Below are 27,860 nucleotides of genomic sequence, written 5' to 3' on the forward strand. Positions count from 1 at the left end.
TACCTTGGTATTATTAATTTCCAACTAAATGTTGTAGAAAACCTGTGTATATTTAGGCCACCAATAGAGCATTCAAACTCTTAAATGGCCCGATTCCCAACGAATTCTTTTGCTTTAAAACTTCTTCTTGCTAGTCGGCTGATTAAACTTTCTTCCCAACTGCACTGCTCTGAGGTTGACGTCATTTTGCGTCATAAATTTGTGCTTTTGGTCTGGGAGGGGGAAAGTCAACTTCTTTTCCACCTGGAGCCCGGAGGACAAGTGTAATTGTAGTATTTCCCCACAGAAACTTTTCCCTTACTTGCCAACTATCTTTCTCTTACTGTCTCTCTTTTTTTAATTATAAAATAACTTTCGGTTGTGTGCTCTTTATTGTACCTTTTTTTGGCCAAAAGCCTGCCTGAATATGGCCAAAACATCGAGTGCAATTGTTAGCCTCTGGTCCCTCTGTCTGGTCACAATTGATGCCCCGGCAATGCCGTGTAATTAGCCACAAATTGTTTAGGCCTAGTTGAACGCACACGCAAAGAGAGGAAAAGCCAGATGGAGTGTTCGGCCGAGAGGGGTGAGGCGGGGAGGGGGGCGTAGAGGTGGACACACCATGAGTGGTCCGAAAAGCCAAAATTTGTGTGCACAAAACCAAAAGATGACACAATTTTGTGTTCCACTAAAGTGCTGTATCCTGTCTATGTATTTGAACTGGTTCCCCCCTCTGTCTGTACCCCTTATTTCCCCTCTATCTGTACCCCTCATTCCCCCCCCACCGCACTCATATAAGCCAGGTCTCTCTTCATACTCCCTCTACGAACCCAATTAAGTAGGCTGCTCATGTCCACGAAAATTAAAATAAAATTTCTCTTCCATTTGTATACCCTTGCAGGGGGTACTATGTGTTTGTTGACTCGGAGAATTTAATTCAATAGCATTCTCGAGGGTCGTGAAAGAACGATTTTCTTACTGGTGGATGTGGTAAACCTCACATTTTCACAACTAAGTTGGCTTTTAAGAGAGGCTTTGAGGAAAACTGGTATCGGGAATCAATCAAGAAATATTTCTTATGGCAGAAATAAGTAAAGGAAAACAGTACTTTAAAAATACTGAAAAAATACCGAAAAATACTAAGAAATGCCGAAAATTAAAAGAAACTTTGAGGAAAAACTGGTTTCAGGAATCAATCAAGAAATATTTCTGATATCAGATGTAAATAAAGGAAAAAAGTACTTTACTTTAAAAATACCGAAAAATATCGAAAAAAAAAAAAAAAAAAAAAAAAATTAAGAACACTGAGTAAAAACTAGTATCTGGCATCAATCAAGAAAGATTTCTTATAGCAGAAGTGAGTCAGAGAAAACAGTACAATAAAAACACAAAAAAATACCGAAAAAATACCGCAAAAAACGAAATTTTGCATATAAATATAAATTTTTCAAATCAAAGTTAATGAAATTATATTAATATTATATATACATATGTATACTATATTAACTGAGTTTCAATCAATTTAGAAAATAATATAGGGACAAAAGGACATGAAAATGTTTCTTCGGTTGACATTGCGACGGAAATACCCCTATATGACTCTTGATCAGTTTCAGGTCTCGAACTATAAGTCGAAAAAATGCCTACTCTGGCATCTGATTTTATCTCTTCAGATTTAACGAGGGGGAACGTTGTGAGTTGCAGCGGACACCGCAACTCTACAGTTATACCCGATACTAAGTCATAATGGCTCTCCTCCGGCAGACGCCGCTAATATTGAACGACACGACAAAGAGTGCGTGCGAGAGAGACAGAAAATCAGTCTGAGCGTGACGTCGGGGGCTGCGTAGCCAGTGCAAATTGATTTGTTCCTTTTGGCTATAAAAATGATCTGATCTGATCCAGATTCAGCAATCTGATAGATATGGTCATTATCTATGATTCTGCGTTTTTAGTTTTCTCGAATGTGCAATATTGTGGATGCAACAGATTTTCGTTCTTTGTGGGGGCGGAAGGGGGTGGGGCGAAATTCTGAGATATACGTTTTATAGTGAGATCTAACAGAAGTGCGGATACCAAATTTGGTTACTCTAGCCTTAATAGTCTCTGAGATTTGTGGATGCCCCAGTTTTTCGTCCTTTGCGGGGGTGGAAGGGGTGTGGCGAAATTTGGACACGAAACGGTCAAGGTCCGATATCACAGGAGTGTGGATACCAAATTTGGTTGCTCTGGCTCTTATAGGTTCTGAGATCCTTGAACTCATATTTTGCAATTGACAAAACCGACCATGAAACCTGTGTGTTAGAGAGAGACAGAGCGAGAAAGAATGAAATTGTTTTCTTGATTCTGGCTATAATCATTATACGCTCTGGTTCAGATTTTGCACTGTAGAAGATATGGTCATCCTCACCGATTCTGCGTTTTTGGTTTTATCGTATGTTTAAAATGTGGATGCCACAGATTTTCGTCCTTTGTGGGGCGGAAGTGGGCGGGGCGAAGTTTTGAAATATTTTTGTAGCAGTGACATATCACAGAAGTCTGGATCCAAAACATCGTTGCTCTAGCTCTTATAGTCTTTGAGCACTAGGCGCTGAAGGGACGACGACGGACAGACGGACAGACAGACAGGGCTCAATCGACTCGGCTATTGATGCTGATCAAGAATATATATACTTTATGGGGTCGGAAACGATTCCTTCTGGACGTTACACACATCCACTTTTACCACAATCGGTGAGGATGACCATATCTTCTACAGTGCAAAATCTGAACCAGATCGTATAATGATTATAGCCAGAATCAAGAAAACAATTTCATTCTTTCTCGCTCTGTCTCTCTCTAACACACAGGTTTCATGGTCGGTTTTGTCAATTGCAAAATATGAGTTCAAGGATCTCAGAACCTATAAGAGCCAGAGCAACCAAATTTGGTATCCACACTCCTGTGATATCGGACCTTGACCGTTTCGTGTCCAAATTTCGCCACACCCCTTCCACCCCCGCAAAGGACGAAAAACTGGGGCATCCACAAATCTCAGAGACTATTAAGGCTAGAGTAACCAAATTTGGTATCCGCACTTCTGTTAGATCTCACTATAAAACGTATATCTCAGAATTTCGCCCCACCCCCTTCCGCCCCCACAAAGAACGAAAATCTGTTGCATCCACAATATTGCACATTCGAGAAAACTAAAAACGCAGAATCATAGATAATGACCATATCTATCAGATTGCTGAATCTGGATCAGATCAGATAATTTTTATAGCCAAAAGGAACAAATCAATTTGCAGTGGCTACGCAGCGCCCGACGTCACGCTCAGACTGACTTTCTGTCTCTCTCGCACGCACTCTTTGTCGTGTCGTTCAATATTAGCGGCGTCTGCCGGAGGAGAGCCGTACTGACTTAGTATCGGGTATAACTGTAGAGTTGCGGTGTCCGCAGCAACTCACAACGTTCCCCCTCGTTTTTCTTTTCGGTCGGTTTTGGGTTGGTTTTCGGTTCTTTCTGGCTTAGTCAGGCCAACAAAATTATTTGTGTGGCTACGCTTGCAACTTGTCGCCGCAAAATGAATTGAACTTTTATGGCTAATGACGTTGTGTGCCTCACGTTGCATGCGGCATGCTGCTGCACGTGTCGTATACGCAATTACATAACATTTGCCGGGCCCTTTTCGAGCATGTTCAACTTGTAATGCAGCACTTGGCTAGAGAGGAGGCGGCGGAGGACTGGGAATGGAGTGGAATGGATAAAGTGGTAGCGATTCTCGGAGCTTGTAAAATTGTATTGATTTAGGCGGTGCGCGATGGCGAGACTGGAGTGGACCGTGTTATGCGGGAGGCTTGGTTAAATAAATAAATGCTCTGGTAAAGGATATTTCGTAGCAGCTATGGAAAGCAATTTTCAATACAGAAAGAGCAAAACAAAACGAAGTGGATAAAGTAAAGTATTATAAAGTAAATATGTACTATAATAAAATACATTTATACGGGCATTTCCGACTTGTCATAGCCTGAGAATGACACTAAGGACGAGTTCCTCTCTGCCAACTTGCAGAAGATTGCACAGCCGACAAGATCATGTACCAAAGTAGAAGAAAGAAATCAGAAATGGGTCGGAAAGGCTTCCTTCTGAATCTGAATCACTGTACTGTTTGAGTAAAAAGAACACGGATATGTGGATCCATGTCGACGCACTACAGAGCTTATCGAAGATACTCCCCTTGTACTACTATCAGTTCATTGAGCCATACATAGTCCAGGCTCTTTTCCAATCATTTTGGATGCCATGAAGCCGGTGATGGAGTGCGGAGTTGAACGTGTACAATAAGAAGATACAGCTGGCCATCAAGAGGCCATCAAGAAAGCCACGGATTTCCAGGACGATCGGGTAACGTAACTGTCGAGGGATGGGAGGCGTTGCTTCATTCCTCAACTGTTACCCGGTGACGCAGTGAAACCAGGCAGTTAGATCAGGCTGAGAGCCAGGTCCTCAATATGTAGCCTCTGTCAGTCCCTCCTCTGCCGAAGAAACATGAAACATGCAATTTGTATATTTTCGGACATAAATTTTAAAGTATAACGAGAACAAGTTTAGGTTGTTATCTAATTTAGTTATTATTCAATTTATTCTTTGTTTAATTCCGCACTATCTGGAATACTGCCCAGTCGCCCTGTCGGTGTGTAAATCACTCGTGTTTATGGCCAAATCTTCAGAAAGAAATATCATTTCGATGGCACATTTACTCAATTGGCGGGGAGAACAAGTACAATAAGACCAGCAAGGCTAAGATAAGTCCTCATAATAAAACTAGCTTTAATGCCCTTCAAGTCTAGATTACTAGTTGAATATTGCCTGGTTCCAGCGCTAAATAAAATGGGTTCTACTTTCCAAATTATATCCACAAAAATCCGCCTAAGGCACTCCTTTCTTATACCCCCTAATTTTCTCCCCTGGTCTCTATTATTTTATACCTTTTTCTACCATAGATAGATATTTCTCTGCCAAATTATGTTCCAAAAATATTTTAAAATATATATAGGCCTTGTTTACAGCCCTTTGGGAGGACGATGAAGAGCAAACAGGGTCGAGAAAGAGTGAAAGAGTGAGGACGGCGAAGCCAGAGGAAAACTACTAATAAATTGCATTGAAATGTTGCGCATACGCAACGTGAAACTAGTCGAAGACAACCAAAAAGGCAAACACAAGTTTTGTTACTATCTCCCTTTCTCTTTCTCTGTCTAGATGTTTTTGCTCTTTCTTTCTCGCTGCAAGTAACAGGTGCAGTGGCAGAAGGAGTTGCTCGTAGCTGCTGCTCGTAGCTGCTGCCACAACTCAATTTATTTCAACATGTACTTTTGCAACAATGAATTTCACTTTAGTTGCTAATGGATTTCGCATAGAAGGCAGTCAGGCAGCAGTGCAGCAGCAGTGGCAGCAGCATCAGGAGTGGTAGTACCAGTACCAGACCCGGCAGTGGCTGCAGAATCTCTGGGTGGTTTCAGTAGCAGTTTGTCTGCCTGTCTGTCTGTTTAAGGTTTGAGGTTTTTTTCGGGTCAACTCCTGCCAAGGAACTGCATCGAGTCCTTGTCCTGTCTGGTGTCTCCTTGGCCCTTTTGCCGTCTCGTGTCTCTGCGGTAATGCATTTTGTTTGCTTGGTTGAAACAACGCACCCACAATGACAAATGAAAGTTGACGCGTTGCCTTATTGAGACAAACGAGGGGGACGGGTAGAGGCAGTGTCGCCTCCTGGGCTTTTGGTTATAATCATGCAAATGACCTCTAGAACCGAGCACAGGACAGGACCGGCTCTCAGACCGATGCAATTAGAAATGCACTGAAAGGACTATACAAAAAAAAGAAAAAACAAGAAAGAAACTATTGCCAGGGGCTTTCAGCTTTCCTTTTTAGCCTCGGCCACTTTTCCCATCAAAGCTCCCCCCGCCCCAACTTCTGAACTTGCTCCTCCCCCAATCTCTGGGCTCTTCGGGATACTTAATTAATTTTCTTTTGAATTACATTTGCCTGGACACTTGTATCAACATTGTCCGCTCATTGTTCTCGTCCTCCGCTCGGCCGAGATGCTCATTTCGAATCTGCTCGTAGTCCGGCATTCAATTCCATTGTGGACTCAATAGAGCCGGTGCTTCTTCTACTGCTGCTGTTATTGCTGACTTGCTGCTTTCGGAACTCCTGTTCCATTCAATTTGCATGTCCACAGGACACTGCCCCTGAGTCCTTGTTTTTGGCAAGAGACTTTGGGCCATATTGTAAGTTATTTGACTCTGAATCGGTTAACAATTGTGTACTACAAGATTGTCCAATTCGATTGGAAGGGTCCTTTGAAATGGGGGGCGGGGGCGACAATGGGCTGCAGAAATGTTTCTTGAGAACCTGGACTCCCAGATGGTTGTTTTTTGCATGAATTCTTAGAGTATGTATTGCTTAATACGAGGTCCAATGGCCTGCCAAATAAGGCTTCTTTCCGCCTTAAATTATGCCCCCGACTGCCACTTTCCATGCTCCTTTTTCGCCATTTAAAGCTCCTATAGATTGCCATTCAATTTGCAGTTGGATCACTGGCAAAACCGGCATCTGCTAGTGCAGAGTGTAGTAGTATCTCTACAGGATATTCATCAGACCGCAGTTTCCGCTTGTTGCTCCACGGCTGCGCTTCCCCACCGCCCCACCGATTGCTCTGTTGCTCCGTTGTTGGTGGCGGGGCGACTCCTCTTAGTTACACATGACATGTGTCAGGTGCAATCAAATACGCTTTCAAAGCTTAAACGCTTTTGGCGCAATGCGTGAGAATTTCAAACGGTTCTGCTGTTGCCACAGCAGCAGAAACAGCAGCAGCAGCAACAGGAAGAACAACCTGCCATGCCATGCCATGCCTCACGTGGCACAGATTGTAGGCCCATGCCGGCAGCCTTCGGTTTGGAGCCTTTGCTTTTGTGGCATTGCTTACTAATTGAATTTATGTACAGAATTTTGAAACAAAAGTTTCTTCGAAGGCGCCAACATAGAGCAGGAGAGTGCCGAAAGGAGGGGCGACACATGTGTGTGATTGTAATCAGTTGTGGCAGACCCCTTTTGGCGTTCCTCTAAACCCTTCTCTGTCTTTGGGTACCCATTACTTTTGGAGAAGAGAGTGATATATGGTTTTGGGAAGCAGAAGAATCGATCTATGGCTGGAGGTTCCGCAAAGAAACGAAACGAAACCATTGTTGGCCTTGAAGAACAGTCGAAAAAGGATACTTAATCGGATATACTCCTCCTCCCTTTAGGGAGTATCCCATAGTCCACATATCCTCTACATCCCACACGCTTCCCCCTGTAGCTCTTTTCCTCGTGGCGGAAATTCGAAAACAATTTGTTCGCCTAATGCCGAAACATGTAAAGTTTTTTAATTGTCTACAAATTGGCAACATTTTCTCAGATGCCACTGCCGAACTGGCGGCAGGGTGGTGGGAGAGGAGACACTGAAAAGTCGACGCCAAAGTTGGAAAACGGCGCGGCCTGGCGTCACATGTTGCTGCTGCTGCTGCTGCACTTCTCGGGGCCCCCCAAGGACCATAATTACTTCTAATTGAAATGCGAAACCTGCTAGGAAATTGAACCGTAATGCCAGACTCTGCCGTACTGTGAAGTTTCCCATTTATTTTCGGGCATACTCGTACGTTTCGCCCTGAGAGTGTGTTAATGGGAATTTATGTGGGAGCTCAGCAACCGAAAGAAAGAAAAAAAAAAACTAATTTGAGAAATGGCAAGGCCAACCGCAGAGCTGTGGGGCCAGTGGGGACAGGTCCTTGACTGGAAATGGGATTTTTATGCAACACCAAGTTGACCGCAAGATGCAACAGAGGCCCAGACACAGACCATTATGCGGTTGCGACACTTGGGGACATTTTATTGCCTCAGTTTTTGGGGTTCATTACGGGATGGAGGAATTGGTCCTGGAAAACTGCAGCCCAACGCTTAATTAATGCTCGGCTTACAACATGCGTCATCAGGCATCAAAAACATTAGTTTTGCAGCTGACATTGTTATTGCCACTTGGGTCGTGTGCCACTCCCAGCCACGCCCAGTCACTCCTAGCCCTTCTGTTTGTTTTAAGCCATTACCAATTGCAAACACACACAGTCAAGAGTCAACTTCTGTGGCTTGACGGCACTCTCTCTCTCTCTGTGTGTGTGTGTGTGTGTGTGTGTGTGTGTGTGAAGATTAAGCAGCCGCACGGTTGGCTAAACCTGAGAAAAGAGCAAAACAAATGCGAAGCCTTGAGCAGCCTCTCGAATAGTTCCCAAGTTGCAAATAAATTAGCATTACCAAGAACAAGTCAATAAGGAGCACATATATACCTATACATATGTATCCCCAAAGCAAACAAAAGAACACGTGATGGAGGGATTAACCAAGGGAGAGTAGAAGCCACTTTCATCGAAAGAAAACTGCATTTGATATGTTGGAAATGTATAGAAATAATATACAAATAATCTGGCAACATATCTCCCACACTATCGCTTCAAGAACTATCGATAAGGCCCTGCCCAACAGCTAGGCCTGTCATCGGCAGAGGCCTTAAATTGATTGCTTACAGGGGGATTAGTCGCGTAATTAGTTACTCCAGGGGCGGCCATCACCTCATCGAATATTCGAATACAATTCCTAATCGTAATAACTAAACGTCCTGCCATCCAAGGAGACATGACCACACACAGCAGTGCACTCCAGCTCCTCGCTGGAGGAGCGGATGAGTGAGTGTGGCCTTGCAGTGGCCTGACGTTGACTTGGACTTGACTGCGGTGGCTCGATGGGCGCCTGGGCACACTTGCACTTAGTGGAGTCGTCTTGTGGCCTCGGCACGGAAACCCCTGGGGGCTGAAGGCCTGGCCCCCTCTGGTAAGTGTGTCATTGAGGCCAGGATGGGGTTAAGTTGTTGAGGCATGCCCTTGCCTTGACATCAACTTTTAATTTACAACTGCGTCAACTCTTCCTCTGTTTATGCCTCTTCATCTCTTTTACTCTCCCTCTCCCCCTCTCTGGCATTCTTTTTGTTGATTTAATTTATTATGCAAACGTGAGTGCAAGCAAGACAAAAACAGCTTCCACGTTGCCTTTTTTCCTCATATCATTATTTGAAGAAAAGCCAAGAAAACCGAGAAAGCAAGGGCTTTTCTTTGGCGAAGCTGGAAATACTCTTTGAAATTAATTTTAAATAAATTAACACACTAAGATTTATCCACAAAAAGCCATAAAAAACGAGAAAGCAAGGTTTTTCATTGTTGAAGCTTGAAATACTTTTTGAAATAAATTTTAAATAAATTAAAACAACAAGATTTGCCACAAAAATGGTTTTCCGATTTGTGGGAATTTTTTATGAATTTTCTGGGCTTATGTAAGCCCTTTTTTTCCAACCAAAGGACTAATTTTAAAGTCTCAAATTCTTTAGAGGAAACTAAAACACCCTCTGGTAAAGGGTATAGAGAGAGAGAGAGGGTTGGTGCCTAAGTGAGCGCCACAACAAATGACGGAAATGTCAAAATTTTCTCACCTCGATTTTTCATCTCATTTAGAGCCAGACACATCGTGTGTGTGTGTGTGTGTGTGTCTGTGTGTGTGTTTGCGTGTGGGCTTGGGGCTTATCAGTCACATAATGCCAGCATGCTGACATCATAACTTATAACTTGATAAATAACTATATGTGTTATCCCTTATCCTTATCCCTTATCCCTATCCTTTTGCCGGAGCAGACAAATGACTCGACTTGAAGCGGTACGGACGGACCCCCAAGTGAGGGGAGTGTAATGGGGCCTGTCCAGGGTTGGTGCCGTCTTTCGAGCGGCTTCAACACCCTCTGCCTTTGTCTGGCCTTGTCTTTTGTTGTCTGCACTTCAAGTCACGCTGTGCCAACATTTTTTACGCCCATTTGTTGCTTCGTTCAGCTTGATATCTGTCGGGGTCTTAATTTAATATATATACGAGTATGTTCCCTGATAATATTTACCGACTAACTGGCAAAAGTTTACCCTTCATGCACTCATCGATGCGTGGTCGCCAGTTCATACGGACTTCAGCAGACAACGTGACGTATGATCGTTGGCAGGAATGAACTCAGCCCCAGCACCATCCCCCCCCCCCCCCCCACCGTTCTCTGCACGGCTCTGTTGCACATGCCACGAATGTGAATAAAGTTTGCAAAAATATATTTTACACATCAGCTTTGGACACTGGCGGGCTGCTGAAAGCAGGTTGAACATGTAGTTAAAGCCTCTCATGCATCCTTCAAACAAAACGCACACACACACACACATAGACACGTACACATGGCTGCTTGCAGCTGTGTGAGTGGCAATCCTGTGCATGATGTGTGTTTAAGCCACAGCATGATATAGGGGAATAACCGTATTTGGAATACTAACTTGTTGGGGGGAAATTATCATTTGAAAGTTTTTTTTTATCAGGGAAAATTATATTTGAAAAATGCTGTAAATATATAAGAATTATGATATGATATACATATTTATTTTATTTATTTATTTAACTAACAATTATATGCTAATAATGGAAGGAAAGGAGGAAAGAAGAGAATTTAAAAGTTTGTTAAATTTAGGTGATTATAAATATTACATGCTGTATTAGCTTAAGGAGTATTTCAGGGGATAAGCTATGAGAGAAGGAGATATAGCTGTGGCATATAACCCTAAAAGGTTCATGTTGGGCATAATTATTATAATTTACATCTTAGATCTTTTTATTTGTACATTTTTTGTATGAAAATTAGAGAAAATCGAGCTCTCCTTGCTCATGCTGTAGAATCAGTGCAGAGTGGCATATACCTCCTTTTGGAACTGAATCAGGAACACCCTTAATGCAATCCAGCAGCAGTCGGTCCAGCGCTCATTGGATCTCCTCGGCAGCCGCCTTGTCACTCCCGTGGCTGTGGTGTCTAAATAAAATTACTAAAAATATTTGTTATTTAGAATCGCATCTGGAGTTGCAAATCCCACAGTTCATATGTGTCAAAAAAATAGTTTTATAGTTTGTGGGGACTCCACGCCCACATAAATATTGTCTCGACCTGCAGCCTGCATGCTCTGGCTTATATATCGCTCATCTGGGGACAAGTGAAAGTCCTGTTTGAGGTCTGGCAGGGAAGTTTTAATGAGGCAAGGGCCTGTCCGGAACCCTGACCTGACCAACTTTAAGTCCACCTAATGCGCTGCACCCGAGCAGAAAGTACTAAACAACACTGCACTGCACTGCACTACACAACACTGCACAGCTCTGAAAATGTTTTTTACTACTTTCGAGTGGGGGGGGGGGGGGGGCTGTGGCTGTCTGGATGCGGCGAAACTAATGAAATGAGTTAGTAATGTTCGGGGAGAATGCTTTTTCTGGCATTTTTCATAATTGCCGGGCTCAAAAGGCAATGGAAATGGCCAAACAACAGGAAAGTTTTCCGTTAACCCCATCTAAAATACTCTCTCTCTCTCTCTCGCCAGATATTGCGATACTTTCAATGGGAGTGGGGGGAGTGGCAGTGGGAGTGGGGGGGGGTGGCTAAATAAACAGTATTAAAAAGTTTCCTTTCTCTTTCACAGTGAAATCCACTTAAATGTGTTTTTCCAATTAAAAAACTTTTTTCCTACACTTGAAAATTTTCGAGCATGTGCGAAAATCTTTTATGCGAATTGCATTCAGCAAAAGGCAACAGTCACAGCACAGAGAAAGAGAGATATAGAAAGAGAGAGAGAGAGAGAGGGACAAGCAAGCATCGAGAGTGGGTACAGTCACCCACAGAAACCTAATGAAAAGTGATTACAAACATGATAGATAAATGCTGACTGCTGGCTGCCTCCCCCCCTCTGCACACAGACACTGCGGAACCCCCTAGTTTCCAGTGCCATCCTTGCTTCCTTTCTTGAGTAAAACATCTTTCGGTTTGACTCTCGAACGGACTGGAGCCCGAGCTCCAGTTCGACTTTGGGCATTTGCCCACTAAATGGTCAAATAAACTTTTTGGCACTGCTCTGCTATCGCCGTAATGAACTTCTTAAGAGCTTTTCCATTCTCCATTCTCCCCCCTATCATTGTGTGCACTCCTCTACACACTATCTTGCTTTAAACTTAATGAAAATCCATTAAAAAGTCCAACATTGTTGTGTGGTATAGGGCCCCCGGAATTATCTCACTTTCGTGACTTTACTCTTCCTGTCTCTCTCTCTCTGTGTTTTTGGCTTGTCGCGCACGTGTTCATCGTGATGTATGCGTAATGTGCTTCTGCCTGACTTAAGCTGCCTTGGAGCGGGCAATTTGCCAGACATCAACCGAAAAAATAGCAAGCCAAATATGCCAAATGGTTGAACAGGTTCAAGGGAAAAACCGAGTAAAATATACAAATTACATGTGGGATGATGTAACATGCACAAGATCAAGGAAGCCAATTCAATGGAGGAGACCAGAGGGGGGGGGGGGGGAAACGAAACCAAAACGAGACTCGAAGGTCACACAAAAAGATGTAAGAGAAAGCCATAGGGAAGGCAAGAACATCGTGTGTGGGAGCTCAGAGAACAAAGATTGGATCCCCAGATCTGAATAAATGGATTTCTGAAAGAAAGAATTAGAAGAACTACTTACTCTAGTACTTCCTTGAAGTACCTTCCTTCAATATGGAGAATCATTGTAGATGTCTTGCTTGATTAAAAGGAGTAGCACTTTGAGTAGCATTCTTCTTACGAGCCCCAGTGGTCCAAGAATCTATTACCACCTCTAGATCAAAGGAAAGCCAAGTACAAGAGAGCATTAAAGGATGAATATGAATGCTAGAATGAAGGTGACTCCAACTGCAGTCAGAGACAGAAAGACCGCAAGGAAGAACCCCTACCAATGCTCTAGACCCAGGGATTAATCGAGTTTTTAGTTTAGATTCCTTCAAGAAATGGTTTGAGATGCTGGTCAAATATTTGAATATTTATTGGAAAATTTAATAAAAAAATATTTGTTAAAAAAAACTGGGGTCCCCCTGTGCTGCAGAGCATTCTAAAAATATATTTTAATTCCCAGCTCTGTATGGACCAATTTTTTAGCATCTACCACTCTATTGCGCTCCCTTCTCATATAATATTGCCTACAAAAAATGTTAAGCAAACAGGAAACTCAAACAAAAGCCAAGCAAATTTATGTCCAAGTGCTTGAAAAACAATACGAACCGTTTTTTCACGCACCATATCTTGTGTAGAGCCTTCTCTCTCTCTCTCTCTCCCACAGAGGAGAACATTTTGCATACACCTTCTACAGGGGACAGGGGACAGGGCACAGGTTCAAGGATCAAAAACAAAAGCCAAGAAATTCTGTTTGAAGCTGCTGAAGGAGCCAGAAGTGTCCTTGTGCGCTGGCCATTTCGGGGGCTCAAAAGCATGTGCGAAGCCAACAAATCAATGGGACACACATAAAACCAATAAAAAAAGAAAACCTTAAAGACCTAAAAACGTCAAATACATTTGCTTTTTCACATTTGAAATATGAAATTGTTTTCACTGCCAGCAAAAAGAGCAAAACAAGGAAATCGTTAACTAAAAAAAGGGACAGGAAAAAGTTTTCCATCTCCCATTGATATTGGTCAAGGACTCATTTTGAACTTTCAAAGATACTCCAAATAAATATGAAATATTTGTAAGGTTAATATTGACCCTGAGATCTGTACAGTGCGCGCCAGCAGCGTTTTCCAACAGCGTTTTCGCTGAAGTCCTTTGAGTGCCCTACAAATTGAACAAGGACTTGAGTGGAGTGGAGTGGAAAACTTTTGTGTTCCTATTTTTGCTGTTGCTGTAGCGAAAACTGTCAAATCTGTATTTTAATAATTCAATTCATTATTTGAAAAGTTCGAATCGAAGCAGTCGAAGGTGCATCTATCAAAATCTGGCAAGCATTCGAAAGGGTAAGAATATTTGTAGCTCAACAAAAAAACCAACTTAAATTGTGCTATTTTCGGTGCGGTACAGACCTGAGCCATGGACGAAGAATATAGTTTCGAGGAGTGGCAGCAGGACGACCCCCCTTTGGCGGTCGCTGACGAGTGTGGGTTGTGCAAGCGTTCGATGAAGGATCCGGTGAGCGCCAACTGCGGCCACGTCTTCTGCTGGCAGTGCATCAACGACTACGTGAAGTCCCTTACTGCAGAGGCCATGATGTGCTGTCCCGTATGCTTCCTAGACATTGAAGAGTACACTCTGATGCTATAGTAAACCTAAGAACGAAACCCCATAGCTGCTGATATGACTAAAAACTGTTATCATAGGATAAACCCAAAGCCTTGGCGTATTTATTTATTCCCCTATAAATTCTTTGGAAATCGGAAATACCCAGGTACCCAAAAGCCCTCTGGTTGAGCGCCCAATCTCATTTCTCTGCCCTCTTTGTGTCAATATTGATGCTGATGCATTGCCAAATTCCTCTGAAGATGCCGCTAAACTGTTGCACCAACGGAGAGGGGGGAATCGAGTGGAATGCGACACAAGCGGAAATGACAAACAGGGCAGCACAACTGTACCGAGATGTCATCAAAGTAAACGTCTCACACATGCATACATGTGCCAGCAAGGATTTATCTTACATTTTCTCTAGGGTAGGGAAATACCTACGAATTTAAAGCAAACATAGCCTTCAGGCAAATCTGAAAACATATCAGGAATACCTTCAACGTTATTTTGTTTGACCCCCAGGGCACCCCTCCTCTATGCCTGAACCGCAGAGACTGTTCTTCTTTGGCTAACCCGATACGGGCACACCCACACAGAGAGAGAGTGGGAGAGTGGGAGCTGCGGCTGAAGAGTTTCAGGTAAATTTACTTTAATCACTGTTAAGTGCAGAGAGCGAGAGAGAGGCAGGGTGCGCTTTCGCTGCTGGGTGGTCGACAGCAAAGCGAGCAAGACACTTCAAAGAGCGGAACGCTTCTGACTTCTGCCTTCTGCCTCGTGCCTTTTGTGTTATGTTAATTACTGGTGTCACAGCAACAGCAGCTGCAAGTATGGGCTACAAAAAAAAAAAATGTAACAACTTTGAGTGCGCACTCATATATCCTTTGAGCAGCGGCTCTGCTGCCACCACCCGGTCCAGAACGGACCCCCCCCCCCCCCACGCCACCCTCCTGTGGCCACCACGGAACCACTTTAAGTTGAAATTAAAAACCAACAGTGGCCAAGGCCCAGCAGTCTCAGTGCCTGCTTAACCTACAATAACAAGCAAAGTCCTGTTGACATTTTCCCCATAATTACCCCGTGCCCAAAAGTGAAGCAAAATTGTTGATTTTATTTTGCATTATGCTAGACTTATTTCCACTCTCCTTTCTCCCTCTTTTGAATTATGAGCAACGAGAAGAAAACGAGCGAAAAAAAAAACCTCCGGCTTACTGCACTTCTTCGATAGCAAAAGATGTTAAGGTCTCATTTATTCTCTTTGCAGGGCACTGCCTTAACAGTTCGCTGTCCGGGCTAACAGAGACTGGAAGCTTGCCCCTGAAAAGCGTTCATTCTGTGGGAAGGCAAGTACCATAACAGAATATGTTAACTTTCGGCTGAAAGCTCTGTGTGGGTGGGTTTTAGCTGTGGTGTTAACAGCCGACTGTTAAATGGGACTGCTGCCCTTGACATTTAACGCGCACTGTAAACGCTGCCTTTTAAATGTCGAATGGTGCTGGCTCTGTTTATATTAAGGGGTGCTGTTACCCCATAGAGGTTTCTGTTAGACTTTTCAGAAATATGTTTGTGGAATTTTGACTTCTTTTAGAAGCTTAGGGTCTTTCTAATGTTTCGGTAGATCAACAGAAATTATTTAGGAACATAAATACATTACAAACAGAATCTTTTTCGTTCATTCTACATAAATATTTAAGCATCAATCTCCATTCTTGTGGCCTTTTTAATTAGAATTAAATAATGCTTTCTCTTCATGCTGTTGCTGTTACTACTACCCCTTGCCTGCTGTTGCCTGATCAAACATGTTAGCTGTTTGCTGTATTTTTCCTTTAAGGGACCCCCTGTTAACCTCCTGCCTGGCATCATATCCCCTGTTAAGCCTTCTTCATAGCTTATCTTTGTTTAAGCTAGAACTAAACTCTACACAGCCCCCCACTCGGTGTCCCCCCCACCATGCAGAAGCAACACTGATATAAGTTTATAAGCCAATTTCAGTTGCGGCCGACGACTCTTGACGCTTGCGGAAATGCATTTAAAAATTATGCGAAAACTCGGCAACAAATGAAAGTATGTGTAGCCCTCCCACACGCTACACGCCCCCACCCTCTTGGAATGGGCTCGAGCAGGAGGCAGGAAGCAGGAGGCAGTAGGCAGGAGGTAGACCAACTGCTGCCGTATGCATATTTGCATAATGGCTCCACTGTTTCAAAAACTTGCTAAACACTCTTGATAGACAAGATAAAACACTGTGCTCGGTATTTTTGCGCATAATTTATGTTTGAGACCCCCCCCCCCTAGGCAGGACACGGAGGGAGCCCCAACCAGAACGGGAGCCAGAGCCAAGCGCCAAGGCAGAGGAAACGCACCGCATTCATGGTGCGCATATTTTCACCTGCTCTGTGGTGGTATTTTTGCTTTGTGTGTGCTTTAGTCTTCCAACGGGCTGACACCTAATGATTTTAATTATTTTAATTAGTCATGCATTTTTCACGGTGAGATTTTAGCGGTTTACACTAAGAACCTGCTCTACTTGATGGAATGTTTAGCAATTTTGTAAAAGAGTTAGCGAGATAATTAAAATTCAGGGCATACAAAACGAGGATTCCACTGAGGCATGAATTTTGGCAGGGGATATAGGCAAATTTATTTAATTTAATATCTTTCAAAGGCTTTGAGATGCATTTAACTTTCCTTTTATTAGTTTTTATTGCCCGAAATATTCGATTTTCCATTGCCTTCAAGTTTATCTTGATTTTTCCTGCTTTTCCTATTTCTATTTCATGGCATTTTCGATTCATTTTCCTGCTTTTGTCAAGTTCACAGTCAAGTTTTCCCATTCGGCTGAAATGGGCGGGAAAAAACGGTGAACAAAAGGCGAGAAAATATTTATTTTGATTGAAAAATAAATTGAATTGATGAATTTATTATGAAAACATAAACGGGAAGGCGACACAATGGCCCGCCCACTGGCAGGAGTCCCCCCAATTTTTGTGCACTGAAAATGTACCATCCCCATTTTTGACACTTGCCCCAAAAGCAAACTTGAAATTTGATGATTTCTCTCCATTGTTGGTCCTTTGCTCTTTGCTATTCAGGCTTAAGCACTCGTAAGGCCAATGAATATTTACTTTAAGCCTCATGTAGGATCATTTTTATATGCAGATTTGTGTTTACTCCCCCTCCGCCCCGCCCTATGGGTGGCCCGCCCCATAAACTTCCGACTTGTACAACACGTGTAATGCCATCGAGTTTATTTGCCTAATCACAAATTCAATATGGCAAAGTGTATTGGAACAAATGTCGAGTACTTAACGTATTTTTTCAGCGACAATTTCTTCTTCTTAGCGGTTGAAATTTTATGATTATTATAGCCTTTTTTTCCTTTGTGTTTGGGCCAAATGGGCTCGAATTTTAGAGAATATTTTCTTTTGGCAGAGGTAGAGGTCCATACTTATTTCAAATTAAATTCAACGAGGTGGAACGTTGTGAGTTGCTGCGGACACCGCAACTCTACAGTTATACCCGATACTAAGTCAGTATTGCTCTCCTCCGGCAGAACCACACGACAAAGAGTGCGTGCGAGAGAGACAGAAAATCAGTCTGAGCGTGACGTCGGGCGCTGCGTAGCCACTGAAAATTGATTTGTTCCTTTTGGCTATAAAAATGATCTGATCTGGTCCAGATTCAGCAATCTGATAGATATGGTCATTATCTATGATTCTGCGTTTTTAGTTTTCTCGAATGTGCAATATTGTGGATGCAACAGAGTTTGGGGGCGGTGCGAAGTTTTGAAATATTTTTGTAGCAGTGACATATCACAGAAGTCTGGATCCAATACATCGTTGCTCTAGCTCTTATAGTCTTTGAGCACTAGGCGCTGAAGGGGACGGACGGACGGACAGACAGACAGGGCTCAATCGACTCGGCTATTGTTGCTGATCAAGAATATATATACTTTATGGGGTCGGAAACGATTCCTTCTGGACGTTACACACATCCACTTTTACCACAAATCTAATATACCCCAATACTCATTTTGAGTATCGGGACAAAGCTGCTGGATACTCTTCCACAGACATTGTTGCTCTGCGGGTAATACAAAAATTGTGGAAAAATTATATGATTATTGGGTTTTATTTTTATACGTTTACTTTGATGACATCTCGGTACAGTTGTGCTGACCTGTTTGTCATTTCCGCTTGTGTCGCATTCCACTCGATTCCCCCCTCTCCGTTGGTGCAACAGTTTAGCGGCATCTTCAGAGGAATTTGGCAATGCATCAGCATCAATATTGACACAAAGAGGGCAGAGAAATGAGGTTGGGCGCTCAACCAGAGGGCTTTTGGGTACCTGGGTATTTCCGATTTCCAAAGAATTTATAGGGGAATAAATAAATACGCCAAGGCTTTGGGTTTATCCTATGATAACAGTTTTTAGTCATATCAGCAGCTATGGGGTTTCGTTCTTAGGTTTACTATAGCATCAGAGTGTACTCTTCAATGTCTAGGAAGCATACGGGACAGCACATCATGGCCTCTGCAGTAAGGGACTTCACGTAGTCGTTGATGCACTGCCAGCAGAAGACGTGGCCGCAGTTGGCGCTCACCGGATCCTTCATCGAACGCTTGCACAACCCACACTCGTCAGCGACCGCCAAAGGGGGGTCGTCCTGCTGCCACTCCTCGAAACTATATTCTTCGTCCATGGCTCAGGTCTGTACCGTACCGAAAATAGCACAATTTAAGTTGGTTTTTTTGTTGAGCTACAAATATTCTTACCCTTTCGAATGCTTGCCAGATTTTAAAAGATGCACCTTCGACTGCTTCGATTCGAACTTTTCAAATAATGAATTGAATTATTGAAATACAGATTTGACAGTTTTCGCTACAGCAACAGCAAAAATTGGAACACAAAAGTTTTCCACTCCACTCAAGTCCTTGTTCAATTTGTAGGGCACTCAAAGGACTTCAGCGAAAACGCTGTTGGAAAACGCTGCTGGCGCGCACTGTACAGATCTCAGGGTCAATATTAACCTTACAAATATTTCATATTTATTTGGAGTATCTTTGAAAGTTCAAAATGAGTCCTTGACCAATATCAATGGGAGATGGAAAACTTTTTCCTGTCCCATTTTTTAGTTTACGATTTCTTTGTTTTGCTCTTTTTGCTGGCAGTGAAAACAATTTCATATTTTAAATGTGAAAAAGCAAATGTATTTGACGTTTTAAGGTCTTTAAGGTTTTCTTTTTTTATTGGTTTTATGTGTGTCCCATTGATTTGTTGGCTTCGCACATGCTTTTGAGCCCCCGAAATGGCCAGCGCACAAGGACACTTCTGGCTCCTTCAGCAGCTTCAAACAGAATTTCTTGGCTTTTGTTTTTGATCCTTGAACCTGTGCCCTGTCCCCTGTCCCCTGTAGAAGGTGTATGCAAAATGTTCTCCTCTGTGGGAGAGAGAGAGAGAGAAGGCTCTACACAAGAAATGGTGCGTGAAAAAACGGTTCGTATTGTTTTTCAAGCACTTGGACATAAATTTGCTTGGCTTTTGTTTGAGTTTCCTGTTTGCTTAACATATTTTGTAGGCAATATTATATGAGAAGGGAGCGCAATAGAGTGGTAGATGCTAAAAAATGTGTGTGTCCATACAGATCAGGGAATTAAAATATATTTATACCCGATACTCAAAATGAGTATTGGGGTATATTAGATTTGTGGTAAAAGTGGATGTGTGTAACGTCCAGAAGGAATCGTTTCCGACCCCATAAAGTATATATATTCTTGATCAGCATCAATAGCCGAGTCGATTGAGCCCTGTCTGTCTGTCCGTCTGTCCGTCCGTCCGTCCGTCCGTCCGTCCGTCCGTCCGTCCGTCCCCTTCAGCGCCTAGTGTTCAAAGACTATAAGAGCTAGAGCAACGATGTTTTGGATCCAGACTTCAGTGATATGTCACTGCTACAAAAATATTTCAAAACTTCGCCCCGCCCACATCCGCCCCCACAAAGGACGAAAATCTGTGGCATCCACATTTTTAAACATACGATAAAACCAAAAACGCAGAATCGGTGAGGATGACCATATCTTCTACAGTGCAAAATCTGAACCAGATCGTATAATGATTATAGCCAGAATCAAGAAAACAATTTCATTCTTTCTCGCTCTGTCTCTCTCTAACACACAGGTTTCATGGTCGGTTTTGTCAATTGCAAAATATGAGTTCAAGGATCTCAGAACCTATAAGAGCCAGAGCAACCAAATTTGGTATCCACACTCCTGTGATATCGGACCTTGACCACACCCCCTTCCGCCCCCGCAAAGGACGAAAATCTGGGGCATCCACAAATCTCAGAGACTATTAAGGCTAGAGTAACCAAATTTGGTATCCGCACTTCTGTTAGATCTCACTATAAATCGTATATCTCAGAATTTCGCCCTACCCCCTTCCGCCCCCACAAAAGACGAAAATCTGTTGCATCCACAATATTGCAGATTCGAGAAAACTAAAAACGCAGAATCATAGATAATGACCATATCTATCAGATTGCTGAATCTGGATCAGATTGGATCATTTTTGTAGCCAAAAGCAAAAAATCAATTTTCAGTGGCTACGCAGCGCCCGACGTCACGCTCAGACTGATTTTCTGTCTCTCTCGCACGCACTCTTTGTCGTGTGGTTCTGCCGGAGGAGAGCCATACTGACTTAGTATCGGGTATAACTGTAGAGTTGCGGTGTCCGCAGCAACTCACAACGTTCCACCTCGTTAATGTTGGATTTATTCCAACAAATGTTTTGGGCGTCGCCCTCTACTGAAATCTTGAATTATATTCATTCTCATTCCAAATAAATTGTACAAATTAGCTTCATTGTCTCCCATGGCAACAATAAACTTGCTTTGTTTTGATTTTACAGAATTTTCAACCTGATATTCTGCATTCCTGAACTTCTAAGTGGCCCTTCCATTGACCTGCAGCAAGAGAACAACAACAACTGCATCAAGTGCTGGAACAGAGCAAGAGCATGCTGTTGACATTCTATTTGGGACATATATAATAAACAAGAAGCAAAATGGCCCATACCCACACACACACACACACACACACACACACAGAGTACAGAAGAATAGATGAAATTGAATTGTAATTGTGGACCAAAAACTTCAATGAAAGGCCAAAAAATTTACCCAAGGGCACACAAAAGGCATAAATGCATTGTACTTGTACTTTTCATTTATTAGAGGAGCCTGAAAATATTTTGCAGCATCTAAAAAGGGCAATACGAGAGGAAGTTTCCAGCAATTTTTGGTGGTTTTTTATTTGCACTGCGGTTGGCTTATTGCTTTTCTCAGTACTTGCCTTATTGAGAAATTTGATGATATAGAAGTCACATTTGTGGCTTTAATTTTAGGTTAAAACATGGATATTTTTAGCTTAGTAGGCATTTAATTTTGTTTCAATTTGAAAGACGAAAAATATAGTCAGTTTTTGTCTAGAATTTGAAAAGGGTAAGCATATTTGTGCACAAACATTAAAAAGGAATGCAAAATCCTGTCTTTTTCGCAGTGGTTTAAAGAGCACTCTTCTATGGACGATCGAAAGGATCCAAAATCCGAGCCAAAGATGCGCCGAAAGAAACGCTATGGCTCAGGCGATGTTTGCACTATTTGCTTACTTCCCAAGAAGGAGGCAGTGGCCACCAAGTGCGGTCACTCGTTCTGCAAAAAATGCATCTCCCTGTACTTGCACTACATTAGCGACAAGGATGTGCTCTGCTGTCCAGTCTGCCGCACTGATGTTGAATCGTACAGCGATGAGGAGTAGAGGACACTGCACATCGGAGAGCTTCCCCTAAGCTTTCACAACTGAGCTTTCGCCAAAGAATTGTGTGTTTTATGTCATTTCAATACACCATAGTGTACATCATTTCCAGCACTTTTTTGAAACGAATGGTTCCTCGAATTCTTAGAGTCAAACGGGACATGGCTGTCCGAGGAATCCGGAATTGATTGATAGTCTAAAATAAGTATGTAAAATAGGTCGGTATCTCCACAGCGACATCCCTTGGAATGCCCCCAGCTGTGTTCTTTCTCCCATCGGCCTCTGTTTCATCTCTCCTGATGCGATCAGCCTCTGCCTTCTTTCTGGCTTCTCTCTCCGAATGCTTCCTCTTCAGCCTCTTGGACCTTGGCTCGATCTGCTGCAGCACAAAACCCTTCGGAGTCGCTGTCAATCTCTCGATTTTCCTCTAATAATCGCTGTAGCTCCCCCACTTTCTCATCTGCCTTTTGTAAAGCAAATAATTTGTTGAGGTTGAGTCAAATCCAAATGGCCAAGGCATTTATCCTGTTTACAGTTGCATCGAAATATTTGAAAAAGGTTTTTATTCTGGCTATGGCTATGGTTGGTTAACTTTCAGCCTTGAACTATGTGGAGTTACAATCAAAGAAATACTTTTTTGTTTTATTAACATTTGTTCTTCCTCTTTGGCGCCGTGGACAAAGCTGTGGCGACAGACAGACCAACAGACAGGCAGACAGAGAGACAGCTTTTCTTGTGGATTTTCTTGTTCCTTTTGTTGTTGTAGCCTTTTCTTGTTGCTGTTGAATTTTGCAAGCAAAATGCGCTTAAAATCTTTACTTATGGTTTCCCAACGCAAACACAGAGACGGGGGAGGGGATGGGCGTGGGAGAGGGAGTGAAAATCTCTGCCGGAACACTGAGGAGAAGGAAGAGGAGTAGGGGGTGCGGGTGCGGGTGTGGGTGGTAAGCAAACATATTGCGCATATGCCATGTTAACCAAAAGCTTGGCTCCTCCATTGTCAACAGCTGTTTGCTGTCTTAGTCCTGGTCATGGCTGGCCCCCTGATCCTCTGGCTGTCTCTTTCTGTCCAAGTTTTTAATGACAAATGACATGGGCTGCTGTCCTCCAGTCATCCTTCTTGCTAGTTCTATGTTTCTATTCCACTGCCTCCTGGCTTTGCTCTTTTCCTGGTTCCGTATGCATAGATGAATACCCCCAAGTCCCCCCCCTCCACCCCTCAAAAAAAGCGTAATGAAACATAAGAGACTGCAGCAACAAAAGTTTTGAAGATGCCTTGTCCTGCAGCCCGCATCCTGCATCCTGCATCCTGCGTCCTGCGTCTTGCATGTGTAATGCGTATCTGTGTGTCTGTGTCTGTGTTTGTGTGTGTGTCCTGTGGCCGTATGCATAAATTGTCTAGGGGCAGACAGATGAGATTGATTTGCAGGCGACAGTTGCTGGTTGTTGTTGCTGTTGCTAATGTTGATGTTGTCCTAAATGTTGCTGCTGTTACCGCAGTTGTTGCTGTGAATATACCCTGTAATGGTGGGGGAAAAAAAACGGGTAGAATGGGAGTAAAGTTTGAGACAAAGTTTACCTGAAGAAAGCCGAAGAAAGTCCTGTAAAGTCCTGCAATCAATCTGCAGCTCTCCTGGAATCCTTGGTATCTTGTAGGGTATCCAGTAGTCGTAATCCCCCCTTTTTGTAGGTTGATTCTGCTGTTGTTTCCATCTCTTTTTCAAGTCCTTTACTGATGCTGTTGTTCTTGACCAACAGAAATTAGAAAATTCAAATTCAAATATTTTTTGTGGCCCCCGTAAATGTTTTCATTTCATTTTATTCATTTTCCTCACAAGTTATTTTAAACAGCATGCAGCACAAAAATCCACAAAAAAAAGAAACGAAAATTTGCATTTGCCGAACAATTTGAATGGAATTTTACTCAGACAAGACACAGCAAAAAAATAGGGAATAAAATTGATTAAATTGTTTGCAGTTTTTCAAGTAAATTCAATAGACGCCTCAACCCAGCCCCGGCCATACCCGAGCCCCTTTAACTGCCGGGGAAATTATTAAAAAACGATTTTGCGGCCAGAACAGCGGAACGTAGACGGGGGGGGATGGAGGGAAATAGGGCTTTTGCCACATCGTTGGTTTTTATGGTTTCGCGCACGCACAAAACTTTGCCCAACAGCAGCAGCCCAAACAAGAGGCAGTAACAACAACAACAACAAGGTGCAACATCAGCAAAAGAGCTCCATCCGAAAATGTTCATTCTCATTTGGTTTTAGCCCCCGACTTGGGCTTGGTGTTCTTGCTGCACCTGCAACAGCAGCAACATTGGAACAACAGGAACCTCTGAAGCAACAGCAACATCATTAGAAGATGCAGAAACATTGCCAGCAAAGGATAGCTTCGAGCCCAGACAAACCTTTGGATGCCCTTGCAAGTACTGGAAGAACATGCTGCTGAAACTGATATTCAGATCTTCCAAAATGCCTAAATTCTTAATCCAAAAAAAACATAGTTTGTGTCCATAAAACTCCCTCGAACTTTGGATACGAAACCTCAGTATAATACCTCCATCTTTGTGCTGCACACAACACCCCTGAACAGACCCATAAATCCCTTTGCAAGAGTATCAAAACCGTTGCGGCAACAGTACACCGAAACAGTGCCTTTTTGTGGCTGCCCCAGTGTTTGAAACAGAAACCGAAAACTTTGGTACCAGCTCAAAAAGTGAGGCTTCCCCAATCAAATTGGTGGTTAAAGCTTGCATAATCAAAAACCAAAAGCCAAAATTTATGCAAGCCAAATCAGAAAATGAGAATGACTTCAATTACCAGAAAGAGGCAGAAACAGAGACCCAGGGCCGGCCAGGGCGAGTGCAACATTAAGTGGCACATAATTGCTTAATCTCTGCGGCTCTTACACGACATTGTAATAATTTATTTGACAGCCCCCCGGCCCCCCCAGAGCCGAACCAGCGCCCCACTCAAATCGGGTCCGGCCCGTTCCAGAGACATGAAAATTAAAACGAAAATTTTTCAGACAAGAGTCGGGAGACAAGAGACAACGACGACAACGTCAAGGCAAATTATGCAGTCAGCATGTCGCTGGGACAGGACAGGACAGGCCAGAAGGGGGTTAACAATACAGCCCCGTTTTCTGTTTTTGTGGGTCAGTAAAGGATTTATGGTTAGGCCAGGAGCCAGGACCCAGGAGCCGCTGCTAGTCCGAATGAATCAAAATGGTCCTGTGGGGCAGGTCTCCCGGCCGCCAAAGAGAACGGAGCTGTTTATTCACTTGGAGTAAAACTTTAAACGAAATAACAGGTTTCGAGTAACGTTGCTTAATTAAAATTATGGATAAAATAGATAAATGACTCAATGGCTCTGGTGGTGTCTCAATTTTAGGTAGTAGAACTTGTCCCAGTGCGAAACGCATAACATCTGAGTCATGTTTGAATTTGAGCGCATGAAAATGTACACATTCTTTGTCCATAGCACCAATCAGCACTTTCGGATGAGCGGGATATTCATTATCTGGCTCCTACTCGAATGCGAGGCGAAGGAACGAAGCGCAAGGGATGCAAGGGATTTCCTACAATCCATATTCGTATTAATAATAAACCATCCACAAATATTTCCAAAACGCTGTCTGTGCCAAATGCTACGTCCTTTTCAGCAAGACATCCAAATTGATAATTCATTTTCTGTATAAATTTCACATTTTCAGACAAATCAAGTTCTCAACCTCAAGTTGGGTGTCAATTCTTGTCACTTGCACTAATTATGCACACTCACACATGCACAAGGGTATACCCTTGAAACACCTATCCATATACACATCGCGATGCAACGGAGTGAATAAATTTACACCTAATCAATGCAATATGGAAATTAAGTTGACACATATCCAGGGAAGGGAAGGAAAGGGCCACATTCCTTCATCCGAAATATCTTCAGCCTTCAGTCTCTTGTACATACAATGTGTGTGCATGTGTGTGTATGTGTGTACCTCAAATATATATTGCCTGATTATGGGCGCATTCGTGAAGATTAATGGATTTTAATTAGAAACTGAGCAAATAGCCGAGCGGAATTTTCATTTCGGTATTTTCGTCTATAAATCCTCGGAGCTTAATGATTGATTGATATAGTAGTGTGCCCACATCATAAAGCCGAATTAATGGTATATGTGGTTTATGGGTGAAATGAGGGGAAATACTCCTACTTTAAATTTAAGTGGGTTCGGACTGGGCGTGGACTTCGATTGGGTTTGAGTTAAAGTTGCGTTGGGCGGCTGTCCTGTTTCGCCTCCGCATGTCCATCATTCTTGCTTTTTAACGGATTTTAATTACAAAATCAAAAGCTGTCAGCACTGAAACAATACACATACCTACTAGGTACAGTTGCGGTCAGAAAAATAGTGAAACCATAAACATAAATTTCCTCAGAAAAATGAACGTTTCTAAGACTAAGAAAAGACTCTAGAATGTTCCAATAAAAAGACAAAGAAATACCTATCTGAGCCTGCATACATTATGGGAGTGCCACTATTATTTTGACCGCAACTGTACACCCACACACACACACACAGTCTTCCAGGAGCCAACCCGCAATATCCTTTTAAACGCATTTTCCGGTGCTCTGCGTGTGACAGGCGACCGCCTAAGGCGTTTATCTGTGTAACATGATGATATCGCGCTTTTTTCCTCCGCCGTTTGCCTTTTATCGTGGGCGTGGCACCCACACACACACACACACACACTCAGCCACAGACACTCGCGGACAGGAGCATAAAATATGCAACCATCTCCATGGTTGCACTTTTGATATATCGGTTTACCTCCGTGTGTGTGTCAGAGTGTGTGTGCTGTCGTATTTATTTACCGAAACCGAACCCCCAACGGAGCCAGAACCAGAGCCAGAGCCCCCCCTCCCACTCACATTCTCACACCCAGCAAAAAACACGAGCAGGGAAAATGTAAAAAAAAAAGAGGAAAGACTTGTGTTCATATTTTCAATATGATGTCGTGTCAATAACAGTTATATTGCCCACTCTTTACAGTTTTCTTCCGCACTCCTTCCTCCTTCTGGTGGCTGCATGTGCATACCTGAGAGGTATCATCATCATCATCATCATCCTGTGTGGAGGAAGAGCATGGAGCATGGAGAATGGGCTCCCAGGAGTATTACCACAGCCTGTGTCTGCTGCAATGCGCTGCCAATTGACAGATTTTCAGCTGCTAACTAGCTGGATTTATACGTTTACCAGGTAGATTTTATGCTTATATATTTTATAGATTATGAGAAGATTCCATTAGAAGAAGGAGCCACATTGGGAGGTTCTAATCTCATACCTGAAAAGGCTAACATCTGTCTGGATAATTAGCATTCCCACACCCACGAAACCAACCATCTTCCTATAGAGTCTTTCCGCTGACAACGAGCAACAATCGCAGATGGTTTGGTTTCCGTGAGTACTTCCAGTACTATTTCCGCAATGTCAGAGATCCCTACCCCCCACAACCAGACAGGCTCTGGTTTTCCCCAAAGGAAAAAAACGCTGCCAGCGTCAAATATTTCATAGAAAATTACAAAAAACAAACAAGCACCGAGAATGAGGTGACGAAGGAGGCACTGTTCTTGGCCCGATAGTTGTATGTCTGTTTATTTGCAGCGTCTAAACAGTTTGCACCAGGAAAAAACCCAGCAAGAAGGCTTGCTTTTTTGGATACCAGCCAAAAGAAAGGCACAACACAAATACGGGGACGCATATCAAATTTCTCGCCAGCTCAAAGCAGACACAAGTGAGAGAGAAAGTGTACAAAAGCAGAGCAGAGCAACAAGCAACAAGGCAAGAAAGAATGAATAACTCCAGTGGCCGAAG

General features: G+C 43.0%; 4 protein-coding genes across 4 annotated transcripts in view; 3 read left to right on the forward strand and 1 right to left on the reverse strand.

Moving 5' to 3' along the window:
- The first annotated feature begins 13,809 nt into the window (after positions 1-13,809).
- On the forward strand, positions 13,810-14,288 carry LOC108161653 (tripartite motif-containing protein 40-like). The gene is made up of 2 exons (XM_017295955.2): positions 13,810-13,916; positions 13,981-14,288. The coding sequence occupies exon 2, from the start codon at positions 13,990-13,992 to the stop codon at positions 14,218-14,220; it is 231 nt and encodes a 76-aa protein (XP_017151444.1). The 5' UTR covers positions 13,810-13,916; positions 13,981-13,989; the 3' UTR covers positions 14,221-14,288.
- Positions 14,289-18,578: 4,290 nt separating this feature from the next.
- Positions 18,579-19,039, reverse strand: LOC117188986 (tripartite motif-containing protein 40-like). The gene is made up of 2 exons (XM_033393784.1): positions 18,951-19,039; positions 18,579-18,886 (listed from the first exon to the last, which is right to left on the reverse strand). The coding sequence occupies exon 2, from the start codon at positions 18,875-18,877 to the stop codon at positions 18,647-18,649; it is 231 nt and encodes a 76-aa protein (XP_033249675.1). The 5' UTR covers positions 18,878-18,886; positions 18,951-19,039; the 3' UTR covers positions 18,579-18,646.
- Positions 19,040-21,563: 2,524 nt separating this feature from the next.
- On the forward strand, positions 21,564-22,088 carry LOC108161657 (tripartite motif-containing protein 40-like). The gene is made up of 2 exons (XM_017295957.2): positions 21,564-21,670; positions 21,729-22,088. The coding sequence occupies exon 2, from the start codon at positions 21,750-21,752 to the stop codon at positions 21,984-21,986; it is 237 nt and encodes a 78-aa protein (XP_017151446.2). The 5' UTR covers positions 21,564-21,670; positions 21,729-21,749; the 3' UTR covers positions 21,987-22,088.
- A 4,991-nt stretch (positions 22,089-27,079) lies between these two features.
- LOC108163873 (barrier-to-autointegration factor-like) overlaps positions 27,080-27,860 on the forward strand; it is a 38,551-nt gene continuing 37,770 nt past the window's right edge. The window contains exon 1 of the mRNA XM_033393500.1: positions 27,080-27,245. The gene's annotated coding sequence lies outside the window, so the exon portion shown is untranslated. The remainder of the gene's footprint in view (positions 27,246-27,860) is intronic.

Source organism: Drosophila miranda, chromosome 4, assembly GCF_003369915.1.
Source record: "Drosophila miranda strain MSH22 chromosome 4, D.miranda_PacBio2.1, whole genome shotgun sequence".
Classification (NCBI taxonomy): Eukaryota; Metazoa; Arthropoda; class Insecta; order Diptera; family Drosophilidae; genus Drosophila; species Drosophila miranda.

Coding starts and splice junctions, on each gene's coding strand:
- LOC108161657 (XM_017295957.2), top strand. CDS start 21,750: ATGGACGATCGAAAGGATCCAAAATCCGAGCCAAAGATGCGCCGAAAG.
- LOC108161653 (XM_017295955.2), top strand. CDS start 13,990: ATGGACGAAGAATATAGTTTCGAGGAGTGGCAGCAGGACGACCCCCCT.
- LOC117188986 (XM_033393784.1), bottom strand. CDS start 18,877: ATGGACGAAGAATATAGTTTCGAGGAGTGGCAGCAGGACGACCCCCCT.